We start from the raw sequence: 26,604 nt of genomic DNA on the forward strand, positions 1-26,604 counted from the left end.
GTTTTTATTTAGTCACGAGATGCGGGTGTCACTGGCTAGGTCAATATTTATTGCCCATCCCTAAATGAACTTGAGAAGCCTTTGAATCCATGGGTTATAGGATTTCTTAGTCCTGTCCACTGTAAAGTTTGCTCTTCCTACATTGTAGCTTCATCAGCTTGGCACCTCATTTTCAGGTATGCCTGGTGCTGCTCTTGGCATGCCCTCCTGAACTTTTCATTGAACCAGGGTTGACACTCCCAGTTGATTGTAATGATAGAGTAAGGGTATGTCAGGTCATGAGGTGACATGTTGGATACAGCCCTACAGTTGATGCCTCCCAGTTCCTCAAGGATGTTCAATTTTGTGTTGCTAAATCTGTTCAAAGCCTGTGCCATGTATTGCCAATATGAAGGCAGGACTTTGTCTCCACAATGACTGTGCATAGAGAATCCTATGAAAACTGTTTGTCTGTTACAGGTGGACTGACAAAGACAAGGTCAAGTGGGTTTTTCCCTCTTGTTAATTGCCTCTCCACCTAAAGCAGGCCCAGTGTAGCAGTTCTATCTTTTAGGTCAAACCACCTGCGATTAAAAAGTGGTATGTGGTGCATAACAGCAGGTTTCCTTGTCAACATTTGACTTGATGCCATGAGACTCGGGAGTCAGGAATCAATACTGAGAGCTCCCAAAGCAACTTCCATCTGACTCTATTATCACTGTACTGCCATCTCTGTTCTGCCAGTGTGCAGAACATACACCTGGAAAGGTGACGACAGTATTTAAGGCACTTTCTGCAAAATATGATTCTGTGAATATGACTGCGTCTAGCAACTGTTTGATCAGCCAGTGGGACAGCTTTCCCGATCTCGGCACAATCTGGCACAAAGCCCTGGGTTTTAGTAAGGAACACTTTGCAGGTTTGTCAGCTCTAGACAGCCATTGTTGTTTCCAGTGCCTTAGCTGATGTTGAGTGGTCTATTTGGTTTCATTTCTTCTTTTAGACTTTGTAGTGTTTTTCATACAATTGAGTGGCTTGATAGGCAATTTCAGAGGGAAGTTAAGAATTAACTCTACTCAGACTGGAGTCACATACAGGCATGACGGAGTAAAGGCTGCAAATTACCTTCCCTCAACAGCATTAGTGAAGCAGATGGATTTTTAAGACGAATCAACAATGGTTCATTGATCCCCATTCAGCTAACATTTTAGTTCCAGACGTTTAATGAATTCAAATGTCGCTACCTGCCATGGTAGGCTGCAAATCACGTTCTCAGAACATTACCATTATGCCTCTGCTTCCTGTCTCTTAAAACACAAAAGTGACATTATTATGTTCACAATTCCATTCTCGCTTAGACCGTTCTTGACAAGAAAATTGTAACGGACTACAATCTCATACTCATTTCGCAGCCTAATAATAAACAACTTCCTTCTGAAATGTATTTAAATATTCAGTGTACTCTTTTCTTTCTGAAGTAAATATGCTGACCTAGACATTAGGTGGCAGAACCATAGTTGTAACAATGCAATCCCAATTTCAAACTGGTGCTCTTATTCCATTTATTATGCTACCAGAAAGACTTATCTTCCAAACGACATGGCAAATACTGCCTATTCTTTCAAATATTTATTTCAGACATTTGTCTTTTCAAACTAAATAACAGAAGACAGGGTTTTTCATTACACTGAAACACCAAGGCATTCTATGACTGACTAGGCGCTCAGCAGCTCACCACATGGAAAAGCAGGAACAGTCAAAGAACACTGAGGTGTGCTTGTGCAAAGGCAAACAGGTCATCAGGACATGAAGGCCTGAATCCTAGGGGTTTAAAGGAAGTGGCTGCAGAGATATTAGAAGGATTGGTTGAAATAGTCCAGACCTCTCTGGATTCCTGGAGGGTTCCAGTGGACTGGAAGTTGCTAACGTGACACCCTTGTTCAAGGAGGGGCAGAGGCAGAAAACAGGAAACTATAGCATCTGTTGTTGGGAAAATGCTGGAGGCCATTGTTAAAAGAAAAAAAATAGCAGGGCATATAGAAAAAAAAACTTAACACAATCAAACAGAGTTTAGTGAAATGGAAGTCACACTTGAAAAACTTGCCACAGTTCTTTGACGAAATAGTAGGCAGAACTAATAAAAGGGAATCAGTAGAGGCGGTATATTTAGATGTTAAGAAGGAATTTGATAAAGGTGCCACATGAAGGGTCACTGTATAACATAGGAGCTCATGGTATCAGGGGTAATGTATTAGCATTGAGGATTGGGTAGCCCACAGAAGAAACAATTCAGGATAGATGGATATATTTCCAGTTGGAAAAACATAAATAGATGAGTGTCCGAAAGACCAGCCCTTCCCCTGGAATCATGACAGCATGTGTACAGGTCCAGCTCAGTGGAAGGGCCAGCCTGCTGCCAGCTCTAGCACTCAGCAGTGTCACTGAAGCAGCTGTGGCTGCTGCAGGAAAAAGCATCCCAGGATTGCAGTGGTCTCAAGCCACACAGAGGTGATAGACAGACAGAAAAAAAAAAAGAGATCCTCAACTCCCACCATTCTAAACAGTGAAATTCCAAAGCCCCACCATGACCCCACAGCCATAAAATCCAGTCCTGCATATTTTAACCTTGTACCATGAAAAGCATATGCAATTGATCCAAGTTTCATTAATTAGCTCTTCAGTGTTTAACACTAGCTTTCACCTCCAAAGTTTCATTAAATATAAAGTCTGCAATGGAAACATCAGCTTCTGATAACTTTAAAGGTTTCCTTATAGAATAGTCAAGTCATTCTTTATACAGCGTATTTATTAAAATACGAGTCAGAGCACACACTGGACTTTTGTCTCAAGAACCACATTAAATCAGAAACAATGGCTCTCTTTAAGTACCAAAAGCCTATGCTAATGCAATAAATATGGCTGTACAGTACCATGTTACACTATTTGCACAATAGTTCTTGTTTCAATGTAGAAAAAGTAAAACAAACAAAAATTTCTGGTTGGTACCAACACTAAATAATGTCAATATTTGTACAATCTCCTTTTACATTTATCACCCCCCGTATTTTAAGCTCCCTGTCAGACAGAATCAATAGTATAATCGCTCCAAATAGCTAAGCAAGTTATCATTTGATCTGTTCGCAATATTTAACCATTCTTAAATGCAATTAGATGAATTCTTCTTTTTGGAAAGTTAGTATGAAGCTGAAGGCGAGTGCATTTTCCCCTTAATTTACAGTATGCTTATGATTTCAACAGCCTCAGAGTCAGATTTCATTGGGGCTAGTCCAAAATGAGTAAATGAAGTGCATAAATGGTACTTAACAAATCCGAAGTCATCTGAAGTTATTAAAACAGTCTAAAAATTAAGAATGCAAGATAGAAAAAAAGAAATACTTTCCATAAAATAAGACTCAAAAAAAACTTTAAATTCACAAGATTTAATTAAAATAGGGAGAATGACTCAGAAAACGCAAGTAATTTAACATACTGCACTGTTAACATATATTTTTTGATACAGAAATCAAAAGAAAATGCACTATTACAGCTGGTATAGATTGTGGTTATGAGCTGCATTTTTCCACACACTGCAGGTCCATTAAAACATGCTCAAACCTTTTTTTGAGCATAAAAATCAATTGATTAGTGGTCTCTCATCAATAATATGAACTTTTTGGTATTGGCACTGCATATAATGTTTTCCCGGTTTTAATTTAAACTATTCCAATGTTAAGGGTAAAATAAAATGCTGCAAAACAAAATGTGCAAAATATACAACAGCACAAAACCACAGGCCATACCATTAAGTTCAATACTGTTGCAATCTTGTTAGAATAGTTTTAATAAATGCAATTTTTAGATATATGTAGTGTTATTGTTCATGCATTGCCCTTCTACAAAACTAGTAAACTGCCAAGTTAGACCATGTCCTTATGTATTACGTGTGTGTTGAGCTTAGTTACTGCTTCCTGTCATTGCTTGTTATAACACTTCAGATGGAAACCCAAAGACAGATTTAAATTATTCTTTACTTAAACAATGGCATCATTCATGCACACTAGATATATAGTTCCACATGTTAATTCCAGATACGCTTAAAAGGGTACTGTATGATCTACTACCAAAATAGGTCCCTATAATAGCTTTTCTTTACTTTAGCGTATTATTTACCAAACATACAGCTAACAAATTTCACATACTCATGTTCACTACCTATATCTCATCCTAAAAAATGCAAGGTATTTCCTTTCTTTCTAATATATTTGTTCTCTCATATCAAAATGGTTGATTAAAACAAAAATATTTCAGTTAACCATAATGAACTGAATGCAAGAGACAAATGGTATTCATTTCCACAGTACCATCAATACTACATTATCATTTATTAACATTTTATGAGTTTATAAAGCAAATGTTTCCCATTCAATATGTGCTCTAACACCCACACACCAATTTTGAGGCTACAAATCTCTCCACTCTGCTGGAGTCCCCAGCTCCTATAAACCATGTGTTCAATGTGGTAGGTGATCTCTCCCCAGACTTCCATTAATGCTGAGTCAACCACAAGGAGGTCCCAGCATGACTGAGGTTGACTTTTGTCCCCAAGTTGAGCTGCATAGTACGCATTTAACATCAACCCGTGGCAATATGGATTGGGGATGCAATGCAGCCACAAGGAAAGTAAACCTACATGTTATTCCCCAAGGTATAAAGCTTTTTAATATATTTTACACCCTGTGCCATTCTTTATTCTACAAACAGTTATCATTACAAGGGACCTTACAAAAGGAAGTCTGTTTCAGCTGCAGTGACTTTTTAAGTGGGGAAAACGAAGCATTCATTTCTGCCTTACAATAAGCAACCCAGGATCTTAATTCCACTGATTGGCAGTAATATTAGCACTGGAAAAATTCCCCTAACTCTACCTGCAGTGTGTTGGATTTTTAACTACCTGAAACAGCTGGGTAGACAGATGCGGCCATCTCATTCAAAGTGTTTTTTCAGTACTGTATTAAGATATCATCTCAAATCAGCTGTTCATTATCGGGTTTTAGGTTCAATTCAATAACTCTGAGAAAGGTCCTAAGCGAGTAAATCCACAGTGCCCCACAGGCATTCATTTTGTTTCCAAGCTGTTTTGAAGAGTCTACATTAAATAGGCTTACAGAGCCATACATCGCCATAGACAGCCTAGAAACTTGAGTTTAGCTCACAAATTAGACATGGTGAAAGGACTCCATGGAATACACAATTATTGGACAGAATACTGCATTCCGGAGTAATTCATTTTGAAATTATCTTCGCAAATGAGATTTGCAATGTAATCTCCAGAGGGCAATTCTTAAAATCAGCTCAATAAAATTCAACTCCGCAGAGAATACAATAAATCATAACCATATTTAAAATTAAATACGCCCAGGCCAGGTGCGTTAATAATTGCATGAAAGAAAATATGCGCAGATTAAAGAAGACAAATAAATTAATTTTCAAGGACATTTTATAAAAATTTCTCCATCTTTAATTTACAAACTGTGAACAATTTTGCATGTTAAAAAAGAGATCCTTTTAAAAGGACCTGAAGTTCTTGATGACTTTGTCACATTAATCAGACAGTCTCCTCACCCTGTACTTACTTATCTTGTTACTATCACTGGCTGTCTCTTCTGACCCATCATTGTCCTCTTCATCGTCCCCTGAGGAAATGGCATCTGGAAGAAAACCATAACCTATAATCTCCCCAAGATAATGAAAATTCGATAAATGGATATTTGCTATGTACTTCTAAAGCATTTCCTCCCTTGATAGCCAAAGATCATTAACCCTTTTTCTAACTGGTTTTTAAACAATAATCGTGCAAAGTAATTAACCTGTCACAATATCCATGTTAGGCACCATTACAAGATATCGTACATAATAATCTTTCTTGGTTTTGGTGGTTTAAATTATTCCCACCCAGGCCAAACACCACGTCAAAATCTAATCACCTCCACCCACTACCTCCTGAGAGTCACACAAGATGCTTGGCATGACTTTCCTGTAGTTCAACTCCTCCCCTTGATGACTCAGCCAAAATATGAAATTAGCTTTCTGGGGCAACCCAGATTACCGTGCAGTCTTAAATCTTAAATTGCAAGTGTACTAAGATCAATAATTACTATACTGCAAAACAAAAGGTAATTTGAACAGTCCTTCCAGCTGCAGACTAAAATATCAAGGATTGAAAAGCAATATTTTTCTCTAAATTCAATAAACGAAACAAGTTTAGTTAAAATGTATCCACGTGGAATAATTTGATATGTGGCAAGCTTGATTTTTGTTAATCATGTAATATATGCTAATAAAAAAAAGTTTACAGGTATTGAAATTGAAAAACTTTTAAACTCCAGGAAACATCTGTATGAACCTTTTTGAAAACTGTCATATTCCAGACAGTTAATCCTGCCACACAGTCTGTCAGTTCAGTGTATTTGTCCTCAGTGCCAAGTAAATTAATTCCAACACCGCTTTAATTAAATGCTGTTTGGAGATGCAACAGGGTCAGTACGTCAAGCTTCATTGAATTTCTAGGATCCAGTTCAAGTGTTACTCACCTGTAATGTTTACAACGAAGTACACGGTATCACTGCCTATTGGTCTAATTGCAGTACAAGCATACAGGCCCGAATCCTCATGTGTGGCATCACTAATCTGCAAGTACTCTCTGATTATGTAAGTCTTATTGCTGTACCCCAACTGTTCCCCATCTTTAGTCCAACTGATGCTCTGTACATCCTCTTTCAATGGACATTGCAACTGAAGCAAACCTCCTGGATACGTGTACACTTCAGGCTGAGAGATTTGGTAGTTTGATGGAGGCTCTGCAAAGCAAGAAAAGGAAGGAAGGGGTGGGAAGGAAAAGGAAAGTTGCAATATATGTCAGAAAATCTGACTTCAGTTGTTGCCCCATGTTGCCTTAAAAATAAGCAATAGCAAGCCAAAGCTTAACATTAGAAATGAAACCACATCTGCCAGTAGACTCATAGGGGTAATTTTAAAACTTTTTGCAACAGAGTAAAAATGTGCAATACCGGAGGTCAATGGGAGGGAAATCTGAGAAAAGCGCGTGGCCATTCCGGTATCACCCACTTTATGCCAAAGATAAAATTACCCCACTGACTTTATTTACATACACTAAGAGTAGCATACAGCAGAGGGATGATACACCCAATTAAAAATAAAAACCTCAAACCACAATAAATTTTAAACTAAGATCAATAATGGTTCCCAGTAAAGAACTATTTGTTGTGTGCTCCCAACAAACGAAAACATAGTTATGAGTAATTATCAGACACATTTGTAATATATTTACGAACCTTGCCTTAAAAATTCAACAGTTAGAGATTTTTATGTCTGTAAAAAGTATCTCTAAAAAAAGTTACGTTAAACTGACATGACATTTGAAAAGCTTAAAGAACAAGGAGATAATCGCAACAAAATCGCATGGACAACATTGCTTTACAAGGTCATTAGCTCTACACTTTGTCAAAACGCTTCCAAAAATATAAAGGTCAAATATTGAGTTACTATGAAACTAAAATAAAAACAGTTGCTAGGATTAAAAAAAATTGAACTTCTTGGGCAGATAACAGTATAATTAAGAGGTACACCTGGGGGAAGGGGTAGAAAACAGCCTGGACGCTGGTTCCATTGGATTCTACCACTGTAACTCACAGTTCCAGAGAGTGGAAGTCAAAATTCTGCTCCCATCAAAGAGATGTGGGGAAAATGGAGGCTTCGAGATTTCACTAGTAACTATTTCATTTAATGCACTTGCAAGGGTTTAGTGGGACACATTAGAATTGCAGTGCAAGATCAATTACCTTGTTTCAATAAACTCCTTCCAGGGCATCAAGTTGAAAATAAAATTCTTTGGCGTTTTTGGGCTCAACCACTTTTCAGGGGCCACTATTGAGTGAATCCTTTCAGGTGCCAGAGGCAAGCCTCAACTGCACAAAGGACCTAGATAGGATCTCCGGAATCTCCAGATAGGATCTCTGGTCACATACAGAAGTTTAGCACAGGTTTGCCTCTTTTAATGTGTTAACTGTAGAATAATTTAGGGATGGCTCAGGAGGAGAGGCTGAAATACATTTCTCAATAGAGGGGTGAGGTGAATTGAAGAAGGGAAAAAAATCAATTTAGACGGTTGTAGCCGAACTAACATCTGATTCTCTGCAGAGATTGGCTCAAGCGTAGCATCCGACCAGATAACTACTGTGCTTTGAAGTAGGAAGTGCACAGTGAAGCCATATTATGGATATAGGCAAAAAAAAATTAAATTCATATTCTTTCCAGGCTATGCAACAGAAATGAATATATTACGTTGGTACTGAGGTCATGTTTTATTTCAGTCTATATACCATACTAAATTATAAAATTGCTGAAGAGCCAGAAGTCATTTTCCAACAGAATGACATCTGTTAAGAGAAACCTGTCTTAGACATGTCTCTTTAATTAAGCTGTAATTACGTTAAGAAAATTACTCCTGGGCTTTCTTGTTTCAACAAGGAACTGCTGTAATGAATCACCAAGTATTTCTTGCACTACACTCCACGAAGACCGTGTGAGGCAATTTGATATGGCTGACATTTACATTCCCAGATGACAAAGTGACTGCAAAATTACTTTCAATTGTACTCCAGTTGAAAAAGCCTTGAAGGAACAACATTTCATAAGGCAAGCTTCTTTGGAGACATACAAATTATAATTTTTCATTTACAGACTCTCTAAGCAATGAGCTCCAATCTTCTTACCATCAGTTCTTGCAAATTAATAAGGTGTGCAGACATTTTATATAAAAATAAACTTTAATGAAGTAACTTTTCCCTCCACCATGCCATTCATACAATGAAACACTAACAATAGAGTATTTTCAACTGGGACCCACTCAACCTCATTTTAACTCTTCTTACTCAGGATTAAAAGCATTATCAGAAACATTAAATACAATAAAACTTCTATATTAAGAACAAATGTACGTTCAAAATCCCTGTGCTAATTCTTTACAAAAGGAAATAAAAAACACTTGTATACAAGTATATGAATTAAATACAGCACTCTCTAGTGAAATTACAAAGGGAGAAACTGGTTAAATTGGAAGGAAATTTCTGGTGTTTTATGTCGTGAAAAGGCAATACTTTTCTGCACAAAAACCATAAGCATGTTGTACATCTTTCACACAAAAATATTGAATCATATCAGAAAGCCTAGCAGTGCCAAAGGACTGGAGCGATGGTCAGTGCGGTATTAGTTGGGTTATATCACACAGGTGAAGAAACTATACTCAAGTTATTTCTTATCTAAGCAACATTTCTAAATAGTGAGACTACCATGAATATTTCTTAAGGAAAATCATAAAACTGAGGTTTTCTATTTTCCTGACTTTTTTCTAAAATGTTATGCAAGCCTGATCTGTTCAATTAAATGGTCTGAAATCCTCAGCAAGCATAAAGGAATCCTGGGCCCATAGGTACTTCAAGTCACAAATACAAAGGAGTAATGAAGTAAACAAAAATATACTGCATCATTAATGAACTCTCTCATATCAGGGTGTGTTACGTGTAAACAAAAAACCTTCCTCCAGACCCCACTCTGGTAGAAGCCCCATTACGGCTGGGGCCCATATACCATGCATAATTTTACCCTTTCACATAGCCTTTGTTATGCCTTCTGCTGGCCCACCACCCATTCCACTTTTAAAATGTCTCTCTCTGATCAAGCTTTGGATCACCCTTTCAAACAGTTCCTTCGAGGAGACGTGGCCATCTTCCTCTTGAACCTCCATTTCTATATATAAAGGCCACTCTCTCCTTTATTAATTCGATGATATAAATGTACGTAGCTATTTTGTATAAACATTCAGAAAAAAAACTCAAAAAAAACACACTGATTGTTAAATTCCACATGAATTAGAATTTCAATTTCAGACTAAAGTTTTTTTAATTAATAGTCTACTTTGAAATATTATTTTAGACTTGGAGAAAACTACACACACGTCCTTAACTTCTCTCTGAAACTGTATACATCACAAAAACATTGGCCTATTGTTTATCTGACCCAAATATGTCGTCATATTTTCATAAATGAGTCCTGGGTAACATGACCCAGTGTCATTTGACAGACTATACATTCTTCCTGCCCGGTTGCTTTTAGCTTTAGTGTTCTTTGGTTGAACTCTATTATCTGCTCCAGCCATAATTCCACTCGGGAACCTATTCATTGCTTTCCAATGAACTATTAGGAGTTAAGTTATAAAGCAGAGCCTCCAAAGTAGTAATCTTGACGTACTGCCTGAACTATAGGTCATAGAGTCATACAGTACAAAAACAGACCCTTCGGTCCAACCAGTCAACACCATGTTCCCAAACTAAACTAATCCCACCTGCCTACTTCTGGCTCATATCCCTTCAAACCTTTCCTACTTATGAACATATCTAATTGTCTTTTAAACATTGCAACTGTACCTGCATCCACCACTTTCTCAGGGAGTTCACTGCACACAAAAATCACTGTAGAAAAGTTGTCCCTCATGCTCCTTTTAAATTTTGCATAGTGTGTGCCAAGTTAAGGAATTAATTGTGTGGCAAAAATATTGTTATGGGTGGGAACGGATTTCAGTTCATGGAATAATAGCACCACTTTTGAAGGAGGACCGATCTATTCTCATGAGACAGACTTCGCTTGAACCATGTTGGCACCAGTGCCCTGGCTGATCAAGTAGCTACGGCTGTACAGTGGACTGTAAATTAATGGGAGTGAGGGAGAGAAAGAGTTGAGGGGAGTCAAAACAAAAAAGGATATGGAAACATTACAGGGCAATAATGTGGATTATAACACCCAAAATGGGATAGGAAGGATGACTGTACACGCATAGAAAAAAAAACAAACATGGTGAGGGTTGAGTTAGTGGGGGGAGGGAATGGTGTGCAAAAAGAGAATTTATGGTTCTTAAACACATGTAGCACATGGAACAAAATTAATCAATTAATGGCACAAATAGAGGTTAATGGATATGATTTGATAGCCATTACAAAGACATGGTTCCAAGAATAAAGCTGGGAACGAGATATTCATGGAAATGTAGCTTTTTGATACAACAGGCGAGTGGGACTGCAGCTTTATCAATTCGAAATGAAATAAACACGACAGCAAGAAATGACCTTGGATCGGAAGATATAGAATCTGTAAGAACTGGGGTAAGAACAGCAAGGCAAGAAGACTCATCCATTAGGTCATTTAGCACTAGCTGTATTGTACAGCAGAGGTTAAATAGGGACATAATGACAGTTTATTAAAATGCCTGCATTAATCATGGCCGACTTTAATCTTCCAAGGAGGTTGAGAAAATCAAATTGGCAGAGATAGCCACTAGGAAAAAATGTGTTCAGGACTATTTCCTTTTGGGGTGGCATGGTGGCTCAGTGGTTAGTACTGCTGCCTCACAGCATTAGGGACCCAAGTTCAATTCCACCATGATGCAACTGTCTGTGTGGAGTTTGCATATTCTCACCGCGTCTGCATGGACTTCCTCCGGGTGCTCCGGTTTCCTCCCACAGTCCGAAGGTGCGTAAATTAGGTGGGATTAGCCATGCTGAATTGCCCCATACTATCCAGGGATGTGCAGGCCAGGTGAATTAGCCATGGGAAATGCAGAGTTACAGGGACAGCCTCGGACGATGATCTGGTGGGATATCTTCAGAGGGTCGGCAGTGACATGATGGACCAAATGGCATGCTTCCACACTATAGGAATTCTACGATTCTATGAAATATTGACCATAATATGGGAGAACTTAACATTTAATTTGAGAGTGAGAAACGAAGGTTTGAAATAACACTGCTAAATTTAAACGAGGGGAAATGCAAAGAAATCAGGGTAGAGTTGGCCGGAGTGGACTTAGCAAGGAGGTTACTGGAAAAGACTGTTGAGCAGCAATGAGCGCGACAATTAATAAAATAACTCGTGACTCTCAAAACAAAATCCAGTTAGGAATAAGGATTCAGGAAGGTAATGAACTAACTGTGGTTAACCAAGGAAGTTAGCTATAGCATCGTGCTGGAAGATGCAAAAACATACAATGTGACAACGACTGCAGTCAGCCACAGGATGGGGAAAGGTTGATAAAAACCAACCAAAGGTAACCAAAATAAGGAGAAAACAAAATTGAGGTTAAACTTGCAAGGAATATCCAAATGTTCAGCAAGAGCTTCTTTAAACATATATAAAAAGGAACAGCAAGGCCATGGCCACCAGGGAAGAAAAAAAACACAAACCAGAAATTGCAGAGAAGTTAATAAATACTCTATCAGTCTTCACGATAGAGAACACTAATAATATTCCAAAAACACTAAGTAACAAAGGCAAAGGCAGGAGACAAAATAAGTACAATAACTATCAGTAGAGATAAAGTACTTGGCAAAATAATGGGGCTAAAAGCTGCTAGATCCTCTGGTCTTGATGGATTCCATCCTAAGAGATTATTTGCGATAGCTACACAAACAGTGAATGCACTGGTAGTATTTTTCCGAGAAACCTTAGATTCTGGAAAACTGCCAATGTAATACCCTTATTCAATACATGAAGGAGACATAACAACAAGTAACTGTAAGCTAGTTATCTTAAAATTTTCCTGGGGCCAAAGTTAAGAGTACAATATAAATGATAAAGATAAAGCATTTAGTTCACTTGCTTCAGGAAAGAGAAAATCATGATGACATTTAGAATTCTTTGAAGAGGTAACAAACTGGTAAGAGAAACAGGAACCAATAGATGTAACATATTTGGATTTTTAAAATGCATTTGATAAGGTACCTCAGAGAAATCTATGTACTAACAGCCCACGGTGTCGGAGTAATTTAATAGAATGGATAGAAAACTGATTAAACAACATAAGGAGGTGACCATCTTGTGGTATTATCACTAGACTCCGGTAATGTCCTGGAGATCCAGATCTGAATCCTGCTATGGCAGGATTGGTGGAATTTGAATTTAGTTTTTAAAAAAACTTAATTTAAGAGTCAAATGATCATCAACTGATTGTTAAGCAAAACCCATCTGGTTCACTAATGTCCTTGCCTGCCATCCTTACCTGTCTGGTCTACATTTGACCCCAAGCCCACAGCAAGGTGGTTGACTTTTAGCTGCACTCTGGATTATTAGGGATGGACGATAAAGGCTGACCCTATTCAGGGATACCCTTATCCCATACATGAACTGGGATAAGCGCGGCATTTTCAGGATTTCAAGCAATAACTAATGGACTGCCATAAAGATCTGTGTTGAGCCATAATTATTTATAATATATATTAATGACCTGGGTGAGGGAAGTCAATGTGCTAGCATAAAGTTTGCAGAATGCACAAGTTTAGGTGGGAAGACAAGTACACAGGATGATAGAGTCTAGATAGGTTAAATGAATGGGCAAAAAACTTGGCAGCTGAAACATAATGTGAGAAAACATAAGTTTATGCACTTTGGCAAGAAGATTAGAAGAGGTGAAGATTATTTAAATGGTGAAAGACTGCAGAAAATGTCAGCACAGAGGGATTTAGGGGTCTGTGTGTATAAAACACAACAAGCAGGTAATAGGGAAAGGCAAATCGGAATGTTAGCCATTATTTCAAAGGGAATGGAGCATTGTTTAAAGCTACACAAGGCACTTATTAACCAAATTTCAAATGCAGTGAACAGTTTATCTTCTTTTATCTCAGGCAAAATATTCTCAAAATTGGAGGCAGTCCACAGATGTTTCGCTACATTGATTCCGGGTACGGAGAGATTTTCTGAGGAGGAGCGGTTAAGTAGGTTGGGCTTGTACTCATTGGAGTTTAGAAGAATGAGAGGTCATCGCATTGAAACAGAAAATTTTTAGGGGGCTTGAAAGGATAGATGTGGAGAGTTTGTTTCCCCTTGGAACACTTAGGACCAGAGGGTATAATCTCACGGGTAAGGGTTGTCCAGTTAGGATAGCAATGAGAAGAATTTATTTTTCGTCTCAGAAGGCAGTCAATCTATCCTATTCCTTACTGCAGAGGGCTCTAGAGGCTAGGTTGTTATGTATATCCCGGACTGAAATAGGTTCTAATCATTAAAGGAATCGAGAGTTAAAGGAAGGAAAGAGGAATTGAGGATTATCAGATCAGCCATGATCTCAGTGAATGATAGAGCAGACTTGATGGGCTAAGTGGCCTACCTCTACTTCAACATCCTATGGTAGGATGAGCACATTTACACCCAGGTCCCTCTGTTCCTCTACCTCCTACAGAACCATATCCTTCATTTTTAGTTATCTTTCTACATTCCTCCTACCAAAAATGAATCATTTTGCACATGCCTGCATTAAATTTCATCCACCATTTGTCTCCCCACCTCCCTACTTCCTTCATCCTCGTCCCCATTCACTCAGTCCAATCAGCACCTGAAGTTCCACGAGGTAATTCAAAGTGCTTTAGAGTTTTGCATCATCAGCAGAGTTTGAAATTGATTGCTGTACATCAAGGTTTTGAATATGCATCAAGAAAAGCTGGGCACTTGGTGAACTCCACTATAAAACATCCAGTCTGAAAAACAACTGTTACCATTACATTTTTGTTTCCTGTTACTCAGGGAATTTTATATCTACATTGTTACCATCCCTGAGAGATAGTAGGAACAGCCGATGCTGGCGTCTAAGATAACAAGATGTGGAGCTGGATGAACACAGCAGGCCAGGCAGCAAAGAAGCAGGAAAGCTGACGTTTCGGGTCTGGATTTCTGAATAAGGGTTCAGACCCGAAACATCAGCTTTGTTACCATCCCTTTTGTTCCATGAATTCCAAATTTGCTTAGATATATGTTACGTGGTACTTTATAGCAAATACATTTTACAATTCTGTGCGTAAATCAATACCATTACCCTTACCAAACTGCTCAATTACCTCATCATAAATCTTAACCAAGTTGGTTAAATGCTATTTTTCATTAACGAATCTATCCTGGCTTTCCTCAAAGAACTTGCACATGCCCAAGCTATTTCTAATCTTGTTCTGAATTCATTTTCAAAGGTTTTCCCACCATGAAGGTTAACCTAACCTGTATTTGCTGGCCTCATCTCCACTCCCTTTTTTTAAAAAAAAGTGAAATGTTTGCGAATAATACAGTCTTCTGTGACCACCCAAATCTAAAGGAATATCAGAAAGTTATGATCAATCTCTTCATTATTTCTACTCTTACCCCGAACTGTATCTGTGGATGCATCTCATCAGTCCTGGTACACTTTATTAACTTGAAGTACAAGACTGCCTATCCAAAACCCATCCCTCAATTTTAAACCATTTGAATATCTTAACTACCTACACTTCCATGATAACCTGGGCAGTATCTTCTTTCTCGGCAAGGTGGATACAAGGTATTCATTTATTACTCCAATCATGCAATTGCTTCTATACAAAAATCAACCTTTTGGTCCCTAGTGAGCCCCAATCCACCACTTTTCACTGTCTTACTGTTTATGTATCTGCAAAAGACTTTTGAGCTGTCTTTTGTTCACCACCAGTCTCTTCTCATTCTTTGCCTTTGCTTTTTTTTTTCCAAATTCCCCACTGAGCCTTCTATCTGTGTGTTAGGTCTCAAAAGTGAGTCACCAGCCATAAGCATACAATTTCGGCTTCACCTTAAATTTTCTCTCTTTGCCATCCAGGGAGCCTTGGACTTGTCTGACCCATTTATGGAAATGTATCTTGACTACACGTCAACTTGCTCATCTTTAAAAGGAAGCACATCATTCAATTCCAGTTTTGCCCACTAACATTTGATTATAATTTATCAGGAACTCATTCTTACCCAACTGAAAATGGCTTTCCCCCACTTAAAGATTCCCACTCTGGATTGGCCTGCATCCTCTTCCAGAACCAACCCACACTTCATGATACAACAATCTGATTCATTTAAACATTTCCCTACTGATATTTGATCGACTTGTCCTTTCTCAAAAAAGAAGGTCCAGCAACGTCTTCTTTCTCATTGGGCTGAAAACATACCGGTATAGAAAATTTGCCTGAACTCAATCTTGGAATTTTTGTCCCTTGCTGCTCTTCTACATTATTATCCCACTCTATAGGCCAATAAGATGGTGTAACCTTTAAAAGAAAAATATCAATATTGTGCAATAACAAAACAAAATCTATATTGCATCACCCATTTTGGTCACAGTTACTTATGATTACTGGAGCTCCCCATTCCTGAACTGAACTTGAGAAACATTTTCAAGAGATTACATTAAAATAGGACAAGATGTCATAGACTAACAGGAGACAGCTTCAAACCAATTTTCTCGTGGGAGTTTGCAACCTTTACTGGGCTGTCCAAAAATACAACACATGGAAAGCTGGGTATGCCGATCAATATAACATGTAATTGTAGTTATAAATTTAGTAATTCAAAAGAATAAACAAAGGACTGCAAGTATAATCCACTGTGCTGTAAGCTTTGGAAGGGCTATAAATTCTGTTAATATCCCACATGTCACTGAAGGAAAAAAAAACGACAGCCTCTTAAAAGATTTCCTACTTGGCAGTAGTTTTACCATCAAGCAACTGGTGCAAATGGTCAGAACAGACAGGAAGGAGCAAAAGCTCCAACTTTATTCAAACAACCTCGAACCACAGAGACAAGAGTTAAGTGCCAAACATTACACCACAGGCCCATTGTGTACAACTACCAGTTATAGTTTATTTTTTTTTAAAAAACGGATTTCCACAATTTTGTAAGCTTTCTACTTCTTTCATGTTAATACTAATCCGTTGACTGCCTAATTCATTCGGACACATCAGTCAAGTAACAAATCTATCGAATGTATAAAAGACAAAGATGCTCTTTGACTCTAGAACACCCTATTTCCCTCAATGTGGTAATCTTCATAGACTTCAAAGTTGGGGTAAAGGCAAAAGATTGTATTTCCTTCCCTGAAGAACAACATATGTAAGGCCATCTTATTTTCCATCTTTACCTATCCTTCATTAGCATTTTATTCATACCTATGCTTTATAGTTTCAGTCTCAGAAAATGATCAATCAAATGTTGTTCTACTTGGTGACAAAAAGTACACCTTTTGAAGCCGTTCTTTGAGCTGTTCCAAATTAAATTAAAAATGTTTAGCAATGAAACAGGCACATAAAATTTGGCTTTGAAAAATAAAATACCCTTTAAATCTAACAGAGCAGTGGAAGGTTTGTAACATGAATCAAAGATTCCACAGGGCAAAGAAACAAGTGAGCATTTCAGCCAGGTACACACAGTACTTTGAGCAAGTTAAATTACTTAATCTTAAGGAATTTCGACAATGCGTATTACATTCAGTGCACTCCCTCAATGGACAAAATTATTTTCAAACTTCAAGAGGACATAGTCATTTACAATATCAAACCTTATGCTGTTGCAGTCGGACATTCTCTACTAACTATATTATACTAAGGATGTGACAAAACACATCAACGAAAGTAGAGCAGCGGATGTGGCGTATAGGGATTTTAGCAAGGCATTTGATAAGATTCCCCATGGTAGGCTCATTCAGAATGTAATGAGGCATGGGATTTAGGGAAATTTGGCTGTCTGGATACAGAATTGGTAGTCCAATAGAAGACAGAGGGTGGCAGTAGATGAAAAGCATTCAGCCTGGAGCTGGGTGTTCTGCAGGGATCTGTTCTGGGACCTCTGCTCTTTGTGATTTTTATAAATGACTTGGATGAGGAAGTGGAAGGGTGGGCTAGAAAGTTTGCTGATGACATGAAGGTTGGTGAAGTTGTGGATAGTGTGGAGGGCTGTTGTAGGTTGCAATAGGATATTGATAGGATGCAGAGCTGGGCAAAGAAGTGGCACATGGAATTCAACCTGGAAAAGTGTAAAGTGATTCATCATGGAAGGCTGGATTTGAATGCTGAATATAGAGTTAATGACAGGATTCTTGGCAGTGTGGAGGAACAAAGGGATCTCGGGGTCCATGTCGACAGATCCCTCAAAGTTGCCACCAAAATTGATATAGTTGTTAAGAAGGCACATGGTGTGTTGACTTTCATTGGCAGGGGAATTGAGTTTAAGAGCCGCGAGGTTGTGCTGCAGCTCTAAAAAACTCAGGTGGGACCACATTTGGAATATTGTGTTCAGTCCTGGTCGCCTCATTATAGGATGTGGAAAGTTTAGAGAGGGTGCAGAGGAGATTTACCAGGATGTTGCCTGAACTGGGGGGCAGGTCTTATGAGGAAAGATTGAGGGAGGTAGGGGTTTTCTCATTGGAACAAGAAAGAATGAGCGGTGACTTGATAGAGGTGTAAAAGATTATGAGAGGCATAGATTACCTATCCAGTCAGACTCTTGCCCAAGAGGGTATAATTTTAATGTGACTGGAGGAAGGTATGGGGAAGATGTCAGAGGCAGGTTCTTTACACAGAGAGTGGTGGGTGCATGGAATGCGCTGTCAATGGTGGTAGTGGAGTCAGGTACATTAGGAACATTTAGGCAACTCCTGGATAGGCACATGGATGATAGTAAAATGTTGTCTGCAGGGTATTTTGATCTTAGAGTAAAAAATAGGTCGGTACAACATCTTGGGCCGAAGGGCCTGGACTGTTCTATGTTCTATTTTCTAACATGGAGTCTGGGATGTATTGCAAGATGCCTGTTCAGACTTACTTGTTTTTTCATGCCCTACGTAATATGCAAGAATTTACTATCGAAGGTGGGGTGGAGTGGCAGGGATTTAAATGTTTCCCATATTTCAAAACACCAAAGAAAAAAATGCCCAAGATCAGAATACAGCGGCACATGTTTAGCATGCAACAAACATAATGAACTACTGAACTCACAACAGGTACAAATAAAAATATTAATTAGTCCTTGTTCAGGTAGATCTCTAATTAGCTCCTCTGTACCTTGAAGATAACACTGGCATTACACTTCACTGTGAAAATGGTGTCCTTACATATCTATTTCCCATCACTAGTCCTACTAAAGAATCAGTGAAGGTTTGGGACACAATAATCTATACTGGTGGCCAGCTGCCAAAGCAAGGAGTTATCTTTCTTACAACCCGGATTGGCCAATCTCCTGTAACTGTGAAATAATCAATTGAAATGAGATGGTGAGGCTGGGGCAGCGATGCGTGGTCCAGAGGAGGCAATATTCTTCTACTCCACAACATTGTGCTTTGATGCTTTAGAACGAAAAGCACTGTGCCAATAATTCACAGCATAATTATATTGTGCACACCTATTTTGTCTAAAATAAGAATTATTAAAACAATTTTAATTTTTTTTGAAAATAAAAAAAACTTTCCCACTGCTGTGAGGCACTTGATGAAATAATAATGCTACAACATTCTGAAAAGGTAGACTGTAAACAAAACTCTTGTTAAAACAGGCCAAAAATCTGAACTTTTTTCTTAAAAATGCTTTGATATATCTGACATAATCTTTGCAATATGCGTTGTAACATGCTGTAACTTACTTGCTTTTCAACTTTAAGGGCAGAGACACAATCGGGGATGCAGACTGGAATTTTCTCAGGCCCTTACACTGTCTCTGATCTTGGTCACTTCAGTCTTTGTTATAAAGGACCAACTCAGAACTCCACCAAAATAAAGGGTCAGATGTGTCTAGTACTGATGGATCCAAGTAAACGGGGGCTCTGAGCATCTTCCTATCCCTAAATTCTGTCTCCCAATGATGCATGCCTAGCAAAGGATGAGCACAGGTTCTGCACCATGCAAAGTGTTGGGAAACTGGCCATCACAGTGAGCATTCCACTAAATTTACCACAGAAAACCAATAGGAGTCACTGTAGATTTTCAGGATTGGTCACTGTGGAAATGGTACATGCTCAAAAACATTTCCTTGACGACAGCTTTGGATCATTCAGTGAAACCGCCTTGTCGCTTTGAGTTGGAGGGCAGTGCCAGAATATCAGGTCAAAAATACTGTAGTTTTCTGTATGCATTTATGATTTAATTTTGGATATTTCAGTGCTAGGAGTTTCAATAAATCCATGTATCATTAAAAAAATACCAAATAAGCAACCTCATACTTTGAAAAATACCACAGAAATTATATATGGCGACTAAACATCACCTAAAAAGTATATTATATAATCTCAATGACAGCATCTGAATAAAATTCTCTAAAGTGAGGACTAGAATGTGATCTCTAAATACTCAGTTCAAGTTTGTGAGTTATGCATAGCCAGACAGAGTAATCAATGGCTCAGCATTCCAAGTCAGAAAGGTGTAATTTCAACCCTTCTTCAGACAGTCCCAGTGAATACACACCAGTGTAATGATTCTCAATATTATCTGATGTTTACAGCAGGTCCTTGAACTCGAAGGGTGCAGATTCCTATGACCACTACAAATGGGTAGGTGTAGCATGTTAGCCTTGAGGATTAACAAGTGGAGTGGCACAGATTTCTGCAGTAAGGTTTCAACATTTTAAAAATTACACCAATTACTTAGAAACATAATAGGTAAATTTGCAGATAAGAAAGTTAGACTGGGAAGTGGAAGATATAGAGTTTGACAAATATGCATAGAGTCTTACAGAAAACAAACCCTTCGGTTCAACCAGTCCACACTGACCATGTTCTCAACTAATCTGGCAGATGAAATATAATGTGGGAAAACGTGAAGTTGTTCATTTTGGCAAGAAGACTGAAAAAGCAGTGTATTACTTAAACAGAGAACAGCTACGGAAATGTAAGGTGTAGAGGGATTTAGGTGTTCCAGCACAAGTCACAAAAGTTAGTGAGCAGGTACAGCACACAATCAAGAAGGCTAATTGGGATGCTTTCTTTTGTTATAAGAGAAACTGAATTTAAAAGTAAGAATTTTATGTTTCAATAATTATGGGACATTAGTGAAAGCACATCTTGAATAATGTTTGCAATTTGGTGCTATTTAAGGAAGCATTCAAATGCATTGGAGGTGATTCAGAGAAGTTTACTAGGTTAATGCCTGGAACGAATGGGTTATTTCATGAGGATAGGTCGGATAAGTTTAACACATTTCCACTAGAGTCCAGAAAAGTGAGAGGTGTCTTAAATGAAATGTTTAAGATTCTGAATGGTGTTGGCAAGGTTGCCAAGAAAAGAATGTTCCTCTTGAATGGGAGTCCAGAAATAGGGGACACTACTTTAAAAATAGTAGTCACTCTTTCAGAATAGAACGAGGGAAGTTTTTGTATCTGGAGCTTGTGCGACTTTGAAACTCCCTGCGTCAGAGAGCAGTGAAGTGGGATTATTGAATAGTTTTAAGACCGAGGTGGACAGATTCCTTTAGGGCAGGGGATCAAAAGGTTACTAGGGTGCAAATGTAGAATTCGGAACACGAACAGATCAGCCATCATCTTATTGAATAGCTGAGTCGCCTCAAGGGTTGAATGGTCTACTTTTGTTATCCTCAGGAGAAGTCAGATCTGAAGATTAAAGAATGACAGTGTCAACAGTAAACCACTGCAGCTACTCCTCTCCAGTCAATGGCTGAGGGATCTCATGGGACACTTAAGTTAGGACTTTGCTACAACAGAATCATCAGATCGGCACTACTGACTGATCGAGACCACAAATTTGGTTCACTAGTCAGCCAATTTTATTTGTAAACAGAAAAAAGTAATTTTACAATGTCAATTAGTGGTCTGAAGACTTGTTTTTCCTTACTAGTTCTGCAATTCCATCAGCTTACATTGAAAATACTTTACAATAGTGTGAGCAGAAATTATAACACCAAGGGTTTAAAACAGACAAACATGAATTTCTCCGCAGTACTTTTCGAATTTGGAATTTTTTTTTAAGATAAACTTTAAACATACACATTATGCTGAATGATCTGGTGTTATGTTTTCAGTTTATCTAGAAGAAAAAAACAAAACATTATTAAAAGAAGTTGGGATGCACAGCGCAGTCCTCCATTTACTGAACCCTTTGAGGAAATTGTGAGACTTCATTTGCATTTTTATGAAATGAACAACTTTCCGTCATTTTTTTTTGACAAGTTCACACTTATGCTGTTCTATTTCCTGTTGCAACGTATCAGCCTTTAGTGGGTTATATTGAGCATTGGCTTTAATTATTTTTAGGACAAGGTATACCAACAGAACTCAAGATGTCTTAAATAAAGACAGTTCATGTTATTGATTTTGATTTTCTAAAGAACAGAATTATATATAGTAGGTAACATGGCTGTTCAAAACACCACACAATTCATCTGTGAAGACAATTTGCAAAATTGCCAGGGAAAATATATGAATAAGGAAATGAGAAAACAAGCCCAGCATTAACATGTTATACAATGACTTTACCATACACGAGGAAGCTTGGAACACCTGTCTTCTGCATTAGACACTCAACCAGGTCAGTTTCTTAGATGGTTCAAAACATGAGCTTGGCTCAGAATGTGTTCCAACAGCATTAAAGCTTAATTCATTAAAATCTACAGGATGAATACAAAGGGTTTCAAGGCCTTGCTACAAGCATTTGTTTAAATTTGTAACGTGAAAACATTACAAAACATTACCATTAATCTCAAAATTGTTTGTCTGATTTTGCTTCCCTTTTTACAGCTTTTTTTGAAATTACGCACGTTTGTAATATTGAATGGAACGGATCTCAGGTAATTTCTGTGATTGATGGTGTGACAAACAGGGACACGCACACACAGTTGATTGCATTTCTTTACAGTCCCTTGTGATGCCAGGCTCAACACCTCCACCAGCTCAATTCTTGTGTGGACAACAGCAATTGTTTAAGTAAAAACAAGAAAACACAAACAAAGAGATGTGCAAGTCATTGCAATGTTTTTAAAGAAAGGGATCCTAACGGTGACAAGCATTGGTAAACACTTGGAAAGCAGAACAGACATTAAGTCTTTGTTTCAGTTGTCTATATCACTGCACTACAAAGGAGGACATTCACTAATTTATCTTTAAACTGCCTGAAAGAAACTGAAAAATGACCTAACCACAAATAAATAAAGAACTGTAAATCACATTTGTACTCCTAACCACTGTGGCAGGTGTTTCTAATATGCTGCTGCCAGGTGAGTGAGGTCTACTGATCTGTAACGTACCTCGACATCCAGAGAGAGGAACTGCTGTGGTTTTACATAAACTCATTCTTCAACATCCCAGTAAATGAGGATCTTTCAGTAAATTAAAGAATGCAAAGGAGTCATCGGTTAGAGGTTGTTTTGGCGCCATGCAAGTACGACAACCCTTTGCAGGAGTGAAAAGATACTTCACTCCCACAGGTGAGGTCATTGTTTATTCTAGAGACACACAGGAATGGTTTTGCTAATAATGACCAAGATCAATAACAGTTAAAAGTCAGTATCATGCTACAGAAACCGGAACTGCACGAGGAATCTGGCAGATTTGACCAATGTTCCTTCTAATCTGCACAGCCACTGGGAGGTTCTGTGTGTGCCAAACCATGTGCCAACACTTGCAGAAACCACTGGTGTGCACAGACCTCAGAGGACCCGGCAGTGGGAGACAACATTACAGGGAACGTTGAATCTGGCATGACTTTGAAGACAGAAATCAAGTTAACATTGAATCCACAATTGCATGGCGCCAAAACAACCACTCTTAGGACAGTCATTGGATTTGAAACGTTAACTCAGTTTTACTCACCGGGACGAGGACACAACAAACAGCGGGTCCTGGTCCTAATGGGCACAAGATACAAAGCTTAGACATAGGTGTCACCCTTTAGTAAATGTTTAAGTTTTGTACTATCAGGTTATTGTTTTTCATAGAATCATAGAATCCTTACCAGTGTGGAAGTAGGCCATTCGGCCCATCAATCCACAACAACCCTCCAAGGAGCATCCCACCCTATCCCTGTACCTCTGCATTTCCCATAGCTAATCCATACAGCCTGCACATCCCTGGACGCAACAGGGAAATCTAGTACGGCCAATCCACCTCAACTGTTCATCTATAGACTGTAGGAGGAAACCAAAGCAGACATGGGGAGAATGTGCAAACTCCACACAGACAGTCACCTGAGGTGGAATCAAACCTGGGTCCCTGGTGCCGTGAGGCTGCAGTGCTAACCACTGAGCCACCATGCCACCCTCTCCACAGAAACTACCTGACCTGTTTCTCCACCACTTTATGTTTTCATTTCAGATCCACAGTATTTTGCTTCATGCTATATGTTTAAAGATACATGCGTCATATTACCTCTACGTACAAGTGCAATCAAAGAAGACAAACTATCAAAGCATCATCTTTGACAGCTTCTAACAGAGATAGTCAAATCCTCATTGCAGTTCTACTAACACCATTTGATCTCCAGTCCTCACTCTGATTCTAAAACTGGAACCTGGAACGCAGATGAAATGCATCCTTCCATTGAGCAGATATACAAAGCACCTATCACTGAAATGGTGTTGACAACTGAATAAACATATAGCACTACTCAAAACAAAAAAAGTGGTGAGGTCTCCTGGTCCTTTCAACTATTTCACCACGAATCGATACCAACAAGAACTGGCAAACTCTACTCATCTCAATGCTGCCTCTCCAGCATACGCTTGATGCTGCATGTGCCGACAGAACAGTGTCTATGCTTCACAGATAATTCATGTACTGTCAATTGCTTTGAAATATCCTGTGTATAAAAAAGTGATACTTTATTTTCTCTCGTCCATTAGGTACGTAGCTATATAGATCTAAACGTACATGTTGTTGTGGCCTCACTTTCATTGTCTATATTGCCCCCAGTTAAAAACAGATAGAGAATAGTCAGATATTACTAGTGCTTCAAGTTGCTATCCAGTATCTCCTCAATTTAACAAAGAAAGGAAATAAGAAATAGGAATAAAGTTATGTCACTGAACCGAATTCCCCATTCAATTAGACCTTGGCTGATTTTCATAAGTCAATTTTCCCCACTCATTTTGTGCTCATCGATCATGCTATCATAGGACCCAAGGTAAGACTGCTCACCTGAACATCCACCCATCAACTCGGGAAAAGCTGACAAGTCAGCCAAGCCGAGTATATCATCCAGTCACAGGCTTCAACGTGAGTGACATCATCAGAAGCTAACTATCAATCAGAAGCCAGCAGTTTATGGGTCCTAAAGTCTACTGGTCAGGGCTTATTCCTCAAATGTTTATCTTCTTGCCATGGTGTGTTTTGTTTGGGGGGGGAAAACGGTTGCACGAGGAGGGAGAAACGGGGAGGGGCACGGTCAGAGACAAGGTCAAGGGGATGGTTGTCAGAGGTCAGCCCCTTGCTCATCTTCTCCAGCTCTGAAGAAAAGTAAACGAGAAGTGTTAACTCTGTTCCTCTCATCACAGATGCTGCCTGACCCGCTCACCAATTCCTCCATTTTGTTAATACCATAGATTCCCTACAGTGTGGAAAGAGGCCCTTCAGCCCAACAAGTCCACACCGACCCTCACAGCATCCCACTCAGACCCATCCCCCTATAACCCACCTAATCTATACATTACATTTTTGATTTCTAGCAAATGCAGGATTTTGTTTGATATGTAAATATACAGAATCTTCAAAGAACAGAAGGTCACTCGATCAAATAATAACTTAATATGCTATTCTCAAACAACGGAAGCTGAAAAGGCTGATTTTTTAACAATTTAACATGTAGCAGAGTAGGCAAACTCTATGACAACAACTAATATGATCACCTATCACCTCTATTCCAGAACAGAACTATTTAAAAGGATACAATACATTTATTGTTTGCAGTAACCCAGGTTAGTGTTTCCTCTAAATTTGATCAATTCAGTCTGTAGCTTTGAGAATTTATTGCCAGCGCTTTTTTCTGTAAATCCTGAAAATTAATACAAGTAGCTTATAAGGGCTCAAATCCTGACTTTGTTTAAAAATTATTATTTTAGTTTCTTTGAATAAAGGATTGACCAATAATTTAATCATCTGTTTTAATAGTATGGTTTTCATTTTTAATAAGCATTTTACATCAGGTTGTGACATGGTATTTAATGCGAAAAGCCTCCTTTTCAGTTCACCACACATTTCAAACCTATCTTTATTTTCAATGTGCCCTTTCACAAAACAAGTCAAGCATTAACTGCTTGCCCCAAAATTGGGTCTACAATACCTGTCAATAATGCTCTGATGGGCCTGATGGAAGTTACACTGCTGAAAGTTTTTGTCGCCAATGTAAAGTCCCTCCTCTCAAATAAATGAAGAAACCTCCTTCCCAATAGGAGACTACAGCCAATCACTCGGCCAAGACAGCTGCTCAATGGAAACACTGGAGTGCTTGATGGGCAGCCCTGGAATTTGAAACTGCAACAATCTGATTGTGAGGAATGTAATCTTCCACATCTCTACACCAGGTGCCCAATCCCTTACCTGTTTAAATGTAAATATTAGTTTACATTTGCTTTATGCCTAAATCCCTTTATCATGCTGGAATCTGTGGGCCGACCACAGAACAAACTCTGTATTTACACTGTGAGGCTTTGCTTCCATGTTCAAACTGGCAAACGACAAAATCCACTTGGCTGCTCTTCTTTTATACACCACTGATCTGACACCATCAAATTCACAGCTGCCAAAAACAAGTCCA

At 38.6% G+C, this 26,604-nt stretch overlaps 1 protein-coding gene across 14 annotated transcripts in view; it reads right to left on the minus strand.

The window, feature by feature from the left end:
- Positions 1 to 26,604, minus strand: part of LOC125461815 (fibroblast growth factor receptor 2-like) — a 179,650-nt gene that overhangs the window by 64,194 nt on the left and 88,852 nt on the right. For 12 of the 14 annotated variants that reach the window (XM_059653062.1, XM_059653051.1, XM_048551055.2 and 9 more), the window contains 2 exons: positions 6,570 to 6,836; positions 5,613 to 5,687 (listed from right to left, as the gene is read on the minus strand). The exons of 1 other annotated variant lie outside the window; for it this stretch is intronic. In XM_059653062.1, the coding sequence (XP_059509045.1) occupies positions 5,613 to 5,687; positions 6,570 to 6,836 (342 nt within the window). The remainder of the gene's footprint in view (positions 1 to 5,612; positions 5,688 to 6,569; positions 6,837 to 26,604) is intronic. One more of the 14 variants, XM_059653060.1, reaches the window with a different exon arrangement.

Source organism: Stegostoma tigrinum, chromosome 20 (assembly GCF_030684315.1).
Source record: "Stegostoma tigrinum isolate sSteTig4 chromosome 20, sSteTig4.hap1, whole genome shotgun sequence".
Classification (NCBI taxonomy): domain Eukaryota; kingdom Metazoa; phylum Chordata; class Chondrichthyes; order Orectolobiformes; family Stegostomatidae; genus Stegostoma; species Stegostoma tigrinum.